The sequence below is a fragment of the Gobio gobio genome (genome assembly GCF_949357685.1).
Source record: "Gobio gobio genome assembly, chromosome: 13".
Lineage (NCBI taxonomy): Eukaryota > Metazoa > Chordata > Actinopteri > Cypriniformes > Gobionidae > Gobio > Gobio gobio.
Genome location: NC_137106.1, coordinates 35693757 through 35711779, shown reverse-complemented (window position 1 = coordinate 35711779; position 18023 = coordinate 35693757). Strand labels below are relative to the sequence as shown.

Below are 18023 nucleotides of genomic sequence, written 5' to 3'. Positions count from 1 at the left end.
GGACGCAGCACTTTATATTACAGTTTTATTTTTTATTTTATACATTTTAGTTCACTCATGCTGTTTTCATCCTCAAAAACTATCCAGTTGATTTTTTTCCTTGTATTCTTGTATTGCACCTATACTACACTACACTTTACATACTACACGTTATATTATTATAATACATTTATTTTTAAATAAGCACACATTTAGGATAGTAAAACAAATATTACCTCGTTTTTTTTCCACTTTACAATTAAATAATAAATCATTATCAACGTCAGATCAACGTCATCAATATCAACATCATCATCAATAAATTATTATTATTATTGGAATTGCGCTTAATTATCATTAAAATAAGGTCACAATGCAAAAAGTCTTAATGGTCATAATGGCCATAAAAAGGCCATAATGTGCTTCTAAATCAACTGATTTATTACCGATATAATTTAAATAATATCTGAGTATCTTGCCACATTAAATTATATATACAGTATATATATTAAATCAAAATTGACAGTATTTACTTATACTATTAGTTCATCACAGGAAAAAACATTTCTTTGAAATCTTTCATCAGAATAGAATAACTAAATGTTTTCCATGATGTTGCACGTAAAATGTATATATTTTAATGATGGAAATATACAGTATATAGAATAAAAATGTAAAATATTTTTTTAAAAATTACATTTTAATTGTCATATATACATTTTCATTATATTATACAAAATATAAAGTTCATTACATAGGCCATATATGCTTAATTATCTTAATGGTTTTAATATATGTGCTTTATATATATATAGAATGAATATCATTGAATCATAATTTGAATCACATTTATGTGTTGACTTTATATACCACTGAATCAAATCATATAAAAAAAAAATCATATTTTTATATAATAAAAATATACAGAGGAAAATATATATTTAAAAAAATTAACTACAACATTTAAATGTTCATTGTATTAGGCTACATTTACGCAGCCAAAGCGTATTACATTGCATTCAAGGTACACGGTTCATCACGCTTTCCCTGGGAATCGAACTGCTTGAGATATAAATGTCTAATGACAAATTATATAAGGTGTTAAAATAAAAGTCTACTCATAATCAAGGTCCATTGAATTATACTGTATATTTGCAGTCATTTTCTAATATAGGTAACTGACCTGCGGATGAATCCTCCGCTGATGGCCATCTGCTCACGTTCATCAACCACACGGGCTGGCTGACTGGACACCACACCATCCTGGTTATTACCCCAGGACTGTCCACCGCCTTTCAGCCTGAACAACCACAGGAAGTGAGAGAGAGGATGAGAATCCGAATGGTGTTAAGAACTAGACATGCACTCAGAGGATCTACATGCAGATATATAACACTTAAAACAGGAAATGGTGCTCATGATTATCTGCATGTTATGGAATTACATGCACTAAAGGTGTTCATGAATAAATGAACGACACATACTAGCATATCGTTTTCCTGGAACTAATGTACACAAGTCACGTACAGTGGGGCATGACAGACAATTACTCAAACACTGATGGAGATGTGACAAGTTAATTGGAGGAGGTTCACAACAGTTATCAAGGTGAAGAGACAAAGAGAAGCATTCAGAAGTAACATGTTCTCAGTGAGGGTACAGAATAGACCTATTTCAAACGTATAATGTGCATTCATTAAACACTTTGATACAGTTTGTTAGATTTGAAATGAAATCAATAGACAAATAGAAAAGCTTTGATAATAGCAAGTAACATGCATTGCATTGAGGCAGGGAAGAGGAATTAGGCTGCGCTTAGTAACAGTATGCATACAGTAAAGGTCTAAGGCTTTGTTCACACTTGCACTCCATTTTCAAATACGATCTTTAGCAAGTGATTCTGCAAGATCTGTTTGTTCAGACAATATCCAGTAAATCACTTAAAGGGACAGTTCAACCAAATATGAAAATGTCTGTTTTCCAACAGTGTAAGTATATTTTTTTCTGCACAACAATAATTGAATCTTTGATGAATGAATAAGTGCAATTCATCTTTATTTCACTAGGTGGCAATGTCTGATACACAATGATGAAGTGACGTTTCACTCAAAGTTACCGCAGGCAGAAAACAAAAGAATAGGATGTATCATCCGCAAAACTTGAAATAGCTCAGCGATTTACTGCACAGCAAGTACTGAACGCAATCAAATATTAGTGTCACTGTCACTTGATCTGGTGAAGAAGCTGTAAGTGATCAAAATATAGCTTTTTGATAGTTTTCAGAATATGTTTGAGATCGCGAATATGATCCAGATGCTGAATGTACTGGAAAATGAGCTCTGACTAAGGCAGTGATGATGGTATAAAACATCTGCTCAAACTGAACCCTTCCAAGCTCTAAAAGGTAACAAAATATGCTTTATTTATTTTATTTATGCTTTTATTTATTTTCTTCTGTAATTGTTACTCTAATATCAGGAGAGTTTTATATTATCGCGACAGGAAGAGATCTACCCATGTTAGATATAGATCCGGGTCGCTAAAGACCCAAATATGTAATGTGTGGCGAAACAATCAGGCATTTAAGGGTTACATGACTAAAACTAGAATTGAAATTAAAAAGATTAGGCTACATAGAAATACTGAAAAAAATGTAATAAAAAAAAAAAAAACAAAACCTACATCAATATATTAATAAATACTATAATAGTAGGCTATATAAATAATACTAAAATAACACTGCCACTGATTTATTAACATGGATAAAAACAATTTAAACATGCTTCAAAATATCTTCTTTTGTGTTCCAAGTTTAGAAACAACATGAGGGTAAGTAAATGATATATTCATGTTCATTTTACCCCTAAGCTGTGGTAGTCAATGGCTGATCTGCTTGGTTACAAACATTCTTCCAAATATCTTCTGTGTACAGCAAAACAAAGACATTTATAAAGGTTTGGAACAAATTGAGCGTAACTAAATGATGACAGAATTTTCATTTTTGGGTGAACTATCCCCTTTTAAGTGTCACATGATCCCATAAGAATTTCTTCCACAACTACTAAGAGATGTTGCTAAAATTCACGAGGCCAAGAATATATCCCTCTGGCCCTTTAAATAGATTTAACTTTTTTCAAAAATATGAATGAAATTGAATTTCATGCAATATATGAGTGTAATTTGAATCAAGTTTAAAGAAACTGGATTTCACCTGCTATACAGGTTTAAACAAAATATATAAAATAAAATAAAATCAGTCTGTCTGAACAAAGCTTAAGTTCAAAGCAACTCTCCAAGCAATGCAGGTGATTTTCTATAAGCTATTACCTTTTATTTCAACCTTTTATGTAAGATAGGGCTGTTTATGGAGATTTTATGGTATGCATTGCCTTATGCCACTGCCATTGTGATTACAGGAGCTGACATGAAATGCTCTGACCAGAAGCAGTGAGACTCAACCATGACCTTAATCCTTACTGACACAGACACAGGTGCATGTCTTTAAAAAGAAACATGAATAAAAGTTCTGAGGTAAGCCAAAATCTTCTTTACATTCATCTGCCCATACTTTAAAGTCAACATGAAATCCAAATGGCCCTTGATTACTTTCTTAATACATTTTCTGGTCTTACGGTGCATGATGTATTATTCCAATTTTTTATTTTTTTTCACTTTCATCAAAATGTAATAACTCGTATAACCCTTGAAATGACTTTTCTTTTCAGGGGACAAGCCTTCCCATCAAACGACCTGTCATATAGAGACCACTTTTCCCAATGCAATCAATTCCTGATGCATAAAAATCAATGCAGAAAAAGCACCAGCCTAACCTTTTTCCAATCGAATATTCTATATAAAAACGTTGAATTCGCTTTCATGTTGACTTTAAAATTAAAAAATAAAATACATTTAATGTTCCGTTCTGTTACACTTTGATTACTTCAACCCCAAGTACATAAAAGGAATAACAAACTACCCAACAGTTAACATTCATAAATACTTCATCGAACAACTGGCGTTTGGCGATGGCCTGCACCACTGATGACCGTTCAACACTTTTCAGCCAGTGACAGTTGCTCACATGAGTATTTATGCAGTGCCTGCACCATTATGCAAGAGTTGGTCACACAGAATATCATTAACATAATATTTGCAACTCATGAAACAGAATAATGAGAACAAATGTCTGTGCCCACTTGGATATTACTGAAAACATGACTGAATGTGCTGTGTTTAAAGGTGCACCAAGTCATTTTGTTCCACCCAGCTTTAATTCAAATTCTCAGTAAAGAATTAAACAATCCAAAACCCTCAAGAAAAATCCATCAATCAGAATATCTGTAGTAAGCAAAAGAAAATCTGTTAAACAGTGACTGCCCATTCCCTCAAACGAGAAAGTTCACCCAATCTCCCTCATGTTGTTCCAAACCTGTATGAGTTTCTTTTTTTTCTGTTGAACACAATTGAAGAATGTTGGTCACCAGACAGTTGACGGCACTCATTGACAAAATGCTATGGATTGTCTGGTTACCAACATCCTTCAAAATACCTTCTTTTGTGTTCAGCAGAAGAAAGAAACTCATACAGGTTTGGAACAACTTGAGGGTGAATGAATTATGACAGAATTTTCATTTTTAGGTGAACTATCCCTTTAAAACATTGTGAATAACTGATTCATCTTCCTATACTTTGTATATAACAGTGTAAATATTTAATAATTTGTTTAACCTCTTAAACTCTGCGGACCCTGTACAGGGAATGACATCATCAAGTATATACTTTCAATTTTAAATGTCTGTGGAGGAGCTCTGACCTCATATGTGGTACCATTTCGAGTCTCTACATTCTGGAGACATGCATCACTTTGGCATTTGTTTTACATAAAGTAACTTATTTACATTAAATTACTCTGGGACCATTTCCACCTGGATTTGGCCTACCCAAATTGAAAAGCTTCCCATACCCACACTGTAAAAAAGAATAAGGTCTCCAATTGAAAATTTTCTAGTGACTGATCACATCTAAATTTTTTAGTTGGCCAAATTGAATTTCTGTGAATTAAATTGCATCAATTCACAGAAATTCAATTTGGCCAACTGAAAAAATTAGATGTGATCGGTCACTAGAAAATTTTCATTTGGAGACCTGCATTTTTTTTATAGTGCACATACAGTGGTCTAAAATACAAAATTGTGTCATTTTGTCACAAAGGGTTTCACAATTGTGTCACATTTTGTCACAATGGTGTCATTTTAAAGGAAACCCTTTGAAGTTACATAAAACACTGCTAAAATTGATAAACATTTAAGTATATGTTGTCTGAGCTGTAATAACCGCCCCAAAAAACTTGTAGGGGGTAAGGGGTCCTCCCTTCAGATTCATTTGAATAAATGCTGCATACAACATGATACAGACAAAATTCATTTTTCCAGTATTTTCTGGAATCTACTGGAAACAGCCAAAACTGTCTGCAGGGTGCTAGAGCACACAGCACTGTAAAAAAAAAAATTGGAAAAATTGTGACAATTGATCATTACATATTGGCCCAATAAATGACTTCCAAATAATTTACCCCATGCAAAAAGATGCATTGTACTAATCATAGCTTAAGGTCTTAACTCAAAATTAAAATTGTATATCCACCGAACATATTTAATTGTGCTCAGTCAATCTATGAAGTCGAAGTGAAAAATCCATGTTGGCTGAACTAGTCCTACGTCCGAAAAACGGTATACGCATGCGCAAAATGCGCTTGAAAAAAAACGTTCGTGTGCAGATTTCAAATGCGGAGCCGCGGGAGTGGGGAGCCGAACCAGCAGGTGCTGAAGACCGAAACAGACATTCCCAAGAGAATAGAGATATTCATCTCACAAAGACGTTGGTGAGTATTTAGCACTGAAATTATTCTCCAGAGTTTTGCTTTATGACCCGGTATGAAGTTTAAAAGACATTTTGTAGAATCACGAGTTAATGCATTCATTGGTTTCATGCGTGTGTTCTTGTTTACTCTAAGGGTAGCCAATAGTTTTATTTTCCAAATGTCTTATATGTCTAAAATGATAGGTAATAAGTAAATTAAGTCATTTGTGTGATATATGCGGCATGCGACCGTTGAACACGGTGCCGGAGATTGCATTTGGCGTCGGCCTCTTTCAGGGCTTGAGTTATTGCCTTTTAATATCAAACACGTCAAGCTCGATTTTCTTATTCATCCATTCATTCGTCTCATCCTCATTATATAATGAAGAACTTCTGTTCTGTCATTTGCCAGATGTGACGCAGGGAAACTTTGCCATTAATGTTAGTTTTTATTTTTATTTGCAGGTTTTTAGCTTGCAGTGCCGTGTTTTCTTCACCACTTTAAGACATCCATGCAGAAGATTTCTTGAATATTCAGAGTTTTCCTTATTGAAAATAAGGTATTTTCACCAAATATCCTGTGTTGGAATTTACTTGTTAATAAAGTAATGTGATAAAATGTCAACCCTGTTGTCTGTTTCTGTATTTTGCTTAATATATTTATGTTTTTAGTCATTTTTGTCTTTTGGGACAGTGAGAAATAAACAATTGTTACTACAATTTAAAATATTTAATTGGACCAACCTCACAGTTTCACTGTAAAACATTTCTCCAATTCAAAATTTTCTAGTGAGCGATTGAAAAATTGGCCAAATTGAAAAATGTAGATGTGATCGGTCACTAGAAAATTTTAAATTGGTGAGGCCTGACATTTTTTACAGTGTTGGTAAATTAAATTTTTCCATTGGCTCAACATATTATTTCTAATTGAGCCCATGTTAACAGGCTGTTGCCACAATTGATAAAATTCAATTCACAGAAATTCAATTTGGCCAATTGAAAAATTTTGATGTGACCAGTCACTAGAAATTTTTGAGTTGGGAAGATTATAATTTTTTTACAGTGAGGGCATGAATTACACACTTTCAAAACCGAATTTATAACCAAAAAAACAAAAAGCGCCTCTTTTTTTGGGAAGGGGGAAGGGGGGTTGGGGTTATTACAGCTCAGACAACATATACTCACATGTATACTTTTAGCAGTGGTTTATATAACTTCAAAGGGCTTCCTTTAAAATGACAAAAATCACACTGCTGTTTCAAATCTCAGCAATGACTCTTTGATAATGACAGTGACATGTTTCTTTTTGAATGGATCGGTTTAATAAATTCTTCAATGGCGTTCTCATAAAGACAGTCACTTGTTTATTTCCTCGATGAATCACCGTTTTTATACAAATCAGTTGCAAAAATGATTCAATGACTCACTCAAGGAAAGTGTGTTTGAACGAATCGGTTGAGGAAACGATTCAAAGACTCACTCGTAAATAGTCACTTGATATGTTTTTGAATCAATCAGTGAATAATTGAAGACAGTCACTTGCATTCAGAGGGAGTCTCTGAAAAATCCGGACTGACACACAAACATTAGTGATAAAAGCAAAGAAAAGTCCCAGAGAACCTTTGGGATGCTGCTCAACCAAACAAATTTGAGGACCGACATTTTTCAACGAAAGAAAAAATGACTTAAAGTGCACCTTTAATAAGGTACAAAATGCACATATTTGGAAATCTGCTGTACTATAATCAATATCAGTGTGCATTTATATTGCCAAGATAACGTTTAACACCATTTTACCCACATGCAGTGGGTATTCTTTGCAGGTGACATGCTTAGCCTTTTAGGCAACCCCTATAAAAAGCCAGCTCTGCCAGCCTTGAGTAAATAAAGCGTGAATTTCTAATCTGCCTTCCACAAAGTTCATTCAAGGAGTGTGTAATGCTTGCATTTCAGAGAGTAGCACATGCATATTAAGCAGGCACTTAACATTTAAGTACAACAGTCCTTGACCAAAGGATCAGTGAAGCATAGAGCCCAGCATATTTGCGCATTCAGCCGGCAGAGAGCAGGGCCTACAGCTACAACTATGGCTTAACCAGTGGCATCGCAGACGGACTTAACTCTACCATCATCCCCGTGCACAGAGAAGTAGTCCAGGCAGAGCGTAGTGGGGGAAAGTCGCAGCTACGGAGAGAGCAAGAGCGAGCGTGCAAAACTGGCCACGTGCTTTTATTTCCTAATTGTCGGGTTCAGGCAGGCAAGCAGGCAGGCAGGCAGGCAGGCGACAGGCATCACCTACTTGTTACATGGACACGGACATAGACCACAGAGATTTCCTAGATCCGTCAAATTCTTTTCTGCTTCTTTCATGTCCTTATTGATCTGATCCATTCCCTCTTCGATGCGCTCCAGTTGTTCTGATTTACACATTAGTCAATTATGCCCCCAAAAGAGTTAAAGAGTGTGGAAAAGGAACAAGGAGAGAAAGAGAAAGGAAAGGCAAGGAGGAAAAGAGGGACAAAAAGAAAGAGAGAGGCTTAAACATTCACAGTGACAAGAGACAGTCAGACAACAGCACACAGGTGAAAGCTTTGGACGCTTCACCAGTACCTACTTGTCGCAGGGACAAACAAGTCCACAGCATTTGCCTACATCTTTTAAACTTTTCTCAGCTTCCACCATGTCTTTGTTGATATGGTTCATGCCATCTTCAACACGCTCGAGTTGTTCTGGTCAGGACAAAGGGGTGACAGCAATGAAATGAGACTTTGCATCCTGGCAGACAAACGATGATGACAAATGACATCTAAGTTGTCCAGAAACACATCTACTCAAAACGTGAGACATTTGAATGATGCGGTGGGTGGTTAGGTTGGAAGGTCGCGAAGATGGTCTTTGAGGCGTAGAGAACAGACGCAAAGTGTCTTTTCAACCCGAATGCACCTGTTTAATTCATGCTCAATTACAGCAATAATTATAGAAATGGTTCACCCCAAAATCATCATTTTCTCACCCTCGTGTTGTTCCAAACCCATATGACATTTTCCTCCATAGAACACAAAAATAAGCTTTTTTTCATATAATGAAAGCAAAAGGAAAATGACTGTGGCTGTCAAGCTCCAAAATCATCAAAAAGCAACTTACAAGAATCATTACTTTCAACGGAAGAAAAAATGTCATACAGGTTCAGAACAAAACTTTTGGGTGAACTATCCCTTTAAAAAGTGTATTCTAATATTTTGTAATAGGGATGGCTTTAGGGAATCCCATAGTTCTGTTGGCATAAAAGATTGGGATGTAATGAATGTGATGAATTACAAATACTCATGTTACTAGGCTAATTAAGTAGTTTTTAATCAGAAATTGTATTTTTTTAATGTAAAATTTGTGTACTTTTACTTTTGCTTAATTACAGTGATGTATCTGTACTTTTACTCTGCTATTTTCCCTCCATTTGTGGTCGTTACATGCTTGTTTTAATTTAATTTTTATCCATTTACATTTGTTCCGACATTGTACAATCTCGCAAAATCTCTTTAAGTCGAACGTGACTTAAGAGTTAACAAACATGGTGGACGGATGGATGTTCCCTTTAACACATTCAGTTGACTATAAGTAACATTGCACCTACATGTCTACTAACTCTCATTAGAGTGTTAGTAGAGTATTAGTAGACTGGTAGGGTTAGAATAAGATGAGATGTAGTTAAAAAGTAACTTCTAGTCAGCAGAATGTCTGTTGAGGGAACATCACAATAAAGAGTTAGCAGATATTAAGCAGACGGTCTACTAATACTCTAATGAGAGTTAGTTGACACATATGTGCAATGTTATTATAGTCAACAGGTGATATAATGGTGTTGCTGCTGCGAGGTTGCGGGTATTGCATACAATGTTAATAACTCCCGCAAGTGCCACGTTCATTATGCGGGGAATTCCCACTCCCATTTCTTTACTTCAGCATAAAGAGAGGGGCGTGATCTGCACTGCCACGTCTCTCCCTCGCGTGCGTCCTGCAGCAGCTGGCAGCTCATTGACTCTTGATGAGTTTAGTATGAGCGTGCAATGCATGCTGAGAAAAAGTGTGCTAGGGAAATAATACAACGCTTAATGTGGAAAAACAGCTTAGCGTGGCTTAATGTACTGTAATTTGAGAACCAAATTCAGTATGCACCTTATTGAAGACCCATGGCATTAACTTATACTGCATCTCTGTCAGCGTATGATGTGATAAAAAGTTTTCGTAACATATTCAAAGGAATGGAATTACGGTAGCACTTTATTTTACATTCCTGTTCCCCATACTATGTACTTATAGTAAATGTAATATCTGGGTAATAACTAACCCTGAACCTACCCATAAACCTAACCTTAACCCATGTACGCTTATATTACCCAGTACTTTCTTAGGTAAGTACACTTTAAGTGCACATAATTGCACTTACTGTAAAATAAAGTGGAATAAAATTACAATGTAGTTTGTGTCATCTTAGATAATTTCAGTGCATTAGGTGAAGTAAACTGTTTGATAATATTAGTGATTCTCATTTCTTTATCACAAAATGCTAAAACTCCAGAGAAATTGGCTCTTTTTAATCGCTCTCTCTCTTTTTAACCCATCTCTGGTGTGTGATGCTGAACTCTCATGAGTTTCTAAAGGTTTTTGTTTTCTCTGTACTGTTCTGAACATTGATACTGCACTGTTTGTGCAACAATAGCTCACACAGTGTTTACTAAGGCCTTACAACTGATTTTAAATCTAATTAAATGGTGATGAGTGTACTGAAAATAGCTTTTTCATCTTTTCATCTCAGTAATAGTCTTTCTGTGTTGGTTTGAAGTATTTTAAAATGTTGGCAGCCAAAATTAAAACTGTTGGAGGATAGATATTCTTCATTCTTACATTGCAGTTTAGCGTTTATTATAAGGGGGAAGAATCCACAGCTCAGTACTCACTAATCATGAGTACTTTTAAACAAGCTGCTCTTTTATTCTTTCTCAAGTAGTTCTTACTCTACTCACACTGTACATTTTTTGGAAAGTACTTGAGTATATTACTATTTCCACCCCTGAGTAATTGAGCCACCCCTGTCTGAGCTAAACTGAAAAAAAAAAAAAAACAGTTATCATCATGAGGCATCATGAGCAAATGCTGAGAAAGAGAGAAGATGATCAGAAACAGAACCAAAGAGATAAAGAGAATGAATTATGGATCATACGTATTAGTTATGGGGAAGTTATCTGAAGAATGTAATGGTTGATCATTCATGAACTGAAATGAACAATTGACTGAAGGGATACACATTCCTTTAGGGCTTTAGAAAACTGTAAAATCCCTGGGGGAGCAAAACAGGTGTTGCTATTTTATAAAAAATGAATAATAATACTAATAAGATTCACTTTTAAGTGTCTGTTCATCTGCCCTTAATTGAGCTTGTAATTGTATTCTTCTTAGCTAGTTTGCAACTGACATGGTCTACTGTGAGGTTACTACCTTATACCGACAAAAAGAAAAACAGCTAATTGGGCTTTGCTGCTAATCCCATGAGCAAGAGCAGCGTGACTAAAGAAAGAGGGGGAAGGGGGCGAGAAAGCGACAGGGACTCGTCTCTTCATTGGCTGACAGTGATATAGAGCATATATTCACTTTTTGGCATGTAAGTGGAAGAACACCAGGACTGGGTCAATAGTGTGACAGCACACAGATTGTGGCGCATCCAACTAGCTGCTTTAGTACCTTTATAAACAGCTGAAGTTAACCAGGATCAGTGGTTAATGTGTTGGAATTAAGATCCAATGGATGGATGTCCTTGTGGGTTCAAACCCCACTCCTGGTAGCAGAATTATGATTTTTGTTCAATAATGTCTGAAAATGGTATTGGTTGAAATAAGCAGGCAAATTGGCCTACAGAGTTAATTGAAACATATTAGCTTGTAATACAACATGGGAATAATAAGCCCTTCATGATGACCAGGATGGCCGAGTGGTTAAGGACATAAGATCCAACAGACACATGTCCTTGTGAGTTTAAACACCACTCCTGGTAACAAAACATCTATTGTAGCATGAGGTAGTTTTAGAGTTCTGCTTTACGTTATAAAGAAGAGAGAAAATAATTTTGAATGCATATCAAAGGAGCAATTTTGACATCTACAACCTGTTCATGGTGTTCAGGATGGCCGAGTGGTTGAGGCGTTGGACTTAAGATCCAATGGACAAATGTCCTTTTGGACTCAAACCCCACTCCAGGTAATAAACATCTATTCTAGCATGAATTAGTTCTGGAATTCTGCTTTACGTTACAAAGTCGAGAGAAACCTGAATTTTGAATGCATATCAAAGGAGCAATTTCAACATCTACAACTTAATCAAAGCAACCAGGATGGCCGAGTGGTTGAGGCGTTGGACTTAAGATCCAATGGACAAATGTCCTTTTGGACTCAAACCCCACTCCTGCTAATAAACATCTATTCTACTATGAAATAGTTCTGGATTTCTTCTTTACGTTACAAAGTTGAGAGAAAACAAAAATTTTAATGCATATCAAAGCAGCAATTTCAACATCTACAACTTAATCGAACCAACCAGGATGGCCGAGTGGTTAAGGTGTTGGGCTTAAGATCAAATGGACAAATGTCCTCGTGGGTTCAAACCCCACTCCTGGTAACAAACATTGATTTTAGCATGAATTTAAGGTGAGAGAATGTTTATCAACATATAAGAGCAATTTCAACATCTGTGACCAGGATGGCTGAGTGGTTAAGGCGTTGGACTTAAAGGGATAGTTCACCCAAAAATGAAAATTCTGTCATGATTTACTCACCCTCAAGTTGTTCCAAACCTGTATGAGTTTCTTTGTTCTGCTGAACACAAAAGAAGATATTCTGAAGAATGTTTGTAACCAAGCAGAGAGAGCAACCATTAACTACCATAGTAAGGAAAAAAATACTATGGTAGTCAATAGTTGCTCTCTCTGCTTGGTTACAACATTCTTTTAAATATCTTCTTTTGTGTTCAGCAGAACAAAGAAACTCATACAGGTTTGGAACAAACCGAGGGTGAGTAAATGATGACACAATTTTCATTTTTGGGTGAACTATCCCTTTAAGAGCCAACGGACAAATGTCCATGTGGGTTCAAACCCCACCCCAGGTAACAAACATATATTCTAGCATGAGTTAGTTCTGGAATTCTGCTTTACGTTATAAAGCAGAGAGAAAACTGAATTTTGAATGCTTATCAAAGGAGCAATTTCGACATCTCCAACCTGTTCCAAGCAACCCGGATGGCCGAGTGGTTAAGACGTTGGACATAAGATCCAATGTACAAATGTCCTCGTGGGTTCAAACCCCATTCCTGGTAACAAGTGTCAACTCTCCATTGAATGAATGCAGTAAAGCTGCTTTATCTTATAGAGATGAGAGGAAACGTATCAGAGGAGCAATTTCTATGACTACAACCCTGATAAAATAACCAGTAGGGTTAGATTCATCGGACAAATGTCCATGTGGTTTTAAGCCTCACTCTTGGTAACAAACATCTATTCTAGCATGAATTAAAGACGAGAGTAAACTGAATTTTGAATGTATATCAAACATCTACAACCAGTTCAAAGCAATCAGGATGGCTGAGTGGTTAAGGCGTTGGCCTTAAGAGCCAATGGACAACTCTCCATTGAATTAATGAAGTAAAGCAGCTTTATCTAATAGAGCTGAGAGAAAACAGACACTAGAAAACATATTAGAGGAGCAATTTCTCCTGGTAGCAAAGCTGAATTCAATATGATAAGAAATTTAAACTGTGCTTAGTTATACAAGTCTTGCTTGTTAACTGGAAGGATTCTTCAAAGAATAGTGAAAATCTCAACATGTTCTATCTGTAAATAAAACAGATGGAGTTGCGTACCTTTGGGATTTAACACTGTGTGCTGGTACCCAGAGGTTGTAGGCTGAATATGTGATTAATGAACTACTTCCACTATGCCCTTGAGTTAGACAACCGACTTCCGATTGTAACAGCAGGAATGTGCATTTAGTTAAAAAAAAAGAAAAAAAAAGACAATTTTGATTGCTCCCTTTATATGACTAGTGAACTGCTAACTGGAAGCCTCCTGAGCTCTAGGAGACTATTGCATGCAGCAATCAGAGCACAGCTTTATTATGGGACGTGCTGTTGTTCTGCTCTAAAACTGGTGGCGAGAAAGGTGGCGGGATCATTTAAGGTAGGAAATGGATTGTCCTGAGGCGGTCTGAGGAACACAACATCTATAATTTAACACAATGAGAGAAAGGGCTGTGTTGTTTTGACAGGCAAATTAAAAATTCTCTTCCATGTGGAAAGGAACTCTGCACTTCTTATTATCCACATAAAACCGAATAAAGCCTCAGGCATTTTAAGGATTAATTTATCAATAGAAACGTGACTGATTCTATTAAAGTCACATCATTGATAAATCAGTTATTGCTTTATTTTGCTGTTTGTGGAATTGAGTGTGTTTGCCTAATTATCCTAAAATAGCAATGAGTGTTAACTGGAAAGTCCTTCACCCCAGGGATTGTACACAGATATATTTCATCTGGTGAAGAGGAGAGCGGTTTGTCATTACCAGCAACATCGATCGTTCAATTTACCTCTTACATGACTCTCAAAGCTTCACTTTTGACAAGGCGGCCTGATGTTTATGATCATAAATTATGTTTCATTATGCATCATTTCTGGAAAAAAACATTATGCGTAACCTCTAAACAGTTAAGTTAAAATAAGCAAATAAAAATGACTTACTGCACAACCTTATTAAATGATTCCACAATGTGTTTTTCGCCGTAACTTACCTCCCTGTTCATCCAGCATAACCAAAGTTCTGATACCAGCATCTTTACTCTAATCCATCAAGAAAGGCAAAGCAAGAAAAAAAGAGGAAATAACAAACAAATGAGAGAAGCCTACACGACATTCACACTTATTCAGGTTAGATATAAAATGAGAAAAGAACAGCAGGGAATAAAAGAGTCCCGGCAGAGGACAGAATGTAGCAGAATGTTCACAACTATTGAAATTCTTCATAAGCGCTCTTTTTTTTTTTTTTTTTTCATCTGGCAGGTAATTAAAAGAAGGCAACGAGGTGGCAGACAGTATGGAGCTAAAATTAGTTCAGAATTGTAAACAGAGCACTGGATTCAACTCTAAAGGTACGAGAGGATGTGTGTGCAATATGTCGAGCTGTTCTCCGAGGCACATGCTGGTTCTATTGACCTAAATTAAACAGCTGATTATCTTATTCCGAATCCCACAACACGTCATTATTTCAACTCGATGATCAAGCAGTGCAGCGGTATGTTATCATAGCACCAAGTATACCTAAAGGAATCTCTTAATAAGCAATTAAACAAAAAATGACTTGTCAAATATCCCTACTTATCAGGTCTGCCAAGTCATTTTATACTAATAATAACAACAGGTATGTTGTGCATTTAATCAAAGTGACATGTGGCATAAGGGAAACTGGAAGTGCTTATATGAAATCAGATGCAAGTATACCAGGTGGGAACATTATATTTGTTCAGCACTGCTGAACTTTGAAATTCATTAGCAACCCAAGAATGCAATTTTCTTCCAACAATGGCTAAAATGGAGCGGGGGAATGATTTGTTCGCAACTCTGGATAACCAATTTCAAGATGTAATTTACTACATCTGGTACTGTTTTCAATAACCATCAATACAGACCAAATGTATTACACATAGCATTCAAACGCTGGGTCAGTATTGTTTTGTTTTGTTTAAAAGAAATAAATACTTTTATTCAGCAAGGATGCATTAAATTGATCGAAAAATACAGTCTTTGTTAACACATTGTTGCAAAAAACATTTTCAACTAATAATTATTTCTATTTAACAAAAATTCACTGTTTCTTCAGAAATATTAAGCCCAACTATTTTCAACATTGATAATACTATTTCTTGAGCAGCATATTAAAATGATTTCTGAAGGATCATGTGACACTGAAGACTAAGAAAGTAATGATGATGAAAATTCATCATAAGAATATTTTTGTTTTACAAAAAATATTAAAATACAAAACCGGTATTTTTTATTTACTTTAACGTTTAAAGTATTTTTAAAGTTATTATAATAGCATTTCACAATATAACTGTTTTTACTGTATTTCTGAACAAATAAATGCAGCATCGGTGAAAATATATTTGACATAATCATAATCATAAAATACTGATGTAATTTGAACATTATACCCAGAAAACTGCAAAAACAGCAGAAAAGCCATAGAATGTCCATACCAAATACGGGAAAGGTTGGTAGATAAAAATGACTTTGGAGAATAAGCTAAAAAAAAAAAAACAATATGAAAAAAGTATCAAAGTTCAAAAAGGAGAGAAGCTTGCACACATAGTAGAATATTTCTTACAAAAATACTTTATTTAGAAGCCAAATGCAACTTGTTTAATTGCGAAATAATGCAATTTGTATAATCTCTGCATTATTTTGGTACATTGTTTTGTAATATTTTGCATTTTTTGTGCAATCTGGTATACTCATGCATATTAGTATATACATAGTTTTTATGCTTTTGAGCTGTATTTTTTAAACTTTTTGAGATTACTTTATTGGATGTCATTCAGAAAAACATTTTATATAAATAAAATCATGTGTGCTGTTGTCTTTTACAACACTGATGGTGATGTGAATCGAAAACATTTTGTCTTTGCATTTGGTTTCTAAATAAAGTATCTTCTACTATTATGTGTGCGAGATACTCTCCTTGTTGAACTTTAAAATAAAAAAAATTATAAACCATTTGATTTATATACAGTATTTTCTATCACACTGAATCTAAGTTTCTGGTCTTTATAATGCCAAACCAACCACAATCTTTTCTGAACATGTGGAGTCAGGAGTGTTTGATCCCTATTAGACCCGTTTTCTCTCCTGTGTCTCGCCCCTGCCCTATCAGTAACACATAGATGGAGTTTCTCTGAAATCCTTATTGATTTTTATCACAGACCGGAAATTTGGTGCTATTTCGCTGTCTTGATTTCTGACCTTCAGAGGCCTTGAAAACAAGCAGCGAAACAACCTCTTTGTAAAAATGCCTTTTCATATACATCCAGACTGAGTTCGAGTATGTCATCACTGTGTATACTTTCCAGTTTATCTTTATTACACAGTTAAGTCAATAGCTTACCTCTTCGACCAGCTGCAGCATTCGGCGAGTACTCTCCAAAGACTGTAGAAAGAAAAATATAATTATTTTTACTCACAATAACACAACAGCTAATATGACCCTGCTTGTTGTTTGGTTTTTCACATTGTTACTTGAATGCGATGTGTTGAGCGCCACAGTTGGTACAAGGCCATAATGTTCATTATGTCAGTTCCGACAGCATGTTACTAATGGCTGCCAAGTTGAGACTAGGCTGAATGTACAGCCATTTCTGTACCCCCTCCCTTCCTTCCTGTTCCTTCAAAGAAAGCTCAAGATAGTATTATCCACTCATGAATATTTAAAGCTCTCCAATTCCAGTCCAGTCTATATATCTAAGCTGAAGAAATATGACTGCGCAGCACCACAGGACGCTCAATAGCAGGCTGGGATTAAAGATCATTACTCTGATCTTGATTTTCTTTTTTGAGAGCCATCATCAAGCGTCATTCCATATATCATATGGAACAATACACCATCCAGTCATTGTGAGGCCTTGAAGGTGAAGTGTGTATTTTTTTTCAATGTTAAAACGGTTTCCTATGCTATTTTAATCTGCAGAAACAACTAAGCCATTCAAACTCATCGTCAAGTCGTCCAGAAAAATAGTCGACTAGTTGGCAAATCTATGTTTGTCTCATGTAATGACTTGTCACATCCATTGATGCTTTAACTGTGGAAACACACATAAGCCTAAAATTAGGCTTATGCGTGATTGCTTCAAATGAACCCAGTCCCAGACCATTCTAGTATTATGCTATCTGATATTTATATTTTATTTTATTTCAAAACGCTGACAAACACAGTTGATGTCAAGTAATCCACAACTAATTCACACCGAATCACAGATGCATTCACTGGTCGTAGAATTATCCGACTAATCGGGATTTGCATGTATTTCACAAGGTGGCTAATTCGTAAAAATTTGTACGACCTCACTCGTACAAATTTGTACGATTTGTCTAAA

At 35.5% G+C, this 18023-nt stretch overlaps 1 protein-coding gene across 3 annotated transcripts in view; it reads right to left on the bottom strand.

Moving 5' to 3' along the window:
• Positions 1 to 18023, bottom strand: part of snap25b (synaptosome associated protein 25b) — a 53350-nt gene that overhangs the window by 8416 nt on the left and 26911 nt on the right. For all 3 annotated transcript variants that reach the window (XM_079832571.1, XM_079832573.1, XM_079832572.1), the window contains exons 3-6: positions 17039 to 17080; positions 14670 to 14718; positions 8138 to 8255; positions 1163 to 1279 (exon numbers count right to left, since the gene is read on the bottom strand). In XM_079832571.1, coding sequence (XP_079688697.1) covers positions 1163 to 1279; positions 8138 to 8255; positions 14670 to 14718; positions 17039 to 17080 — 326 coding nt within the window. The remainder of the gene's footprint in view (positions 1 to 1162; positions 1280 to 8137; positions 8256 to 14669; positions 14719 to 17038; positions 17081 to 18023) is intronic.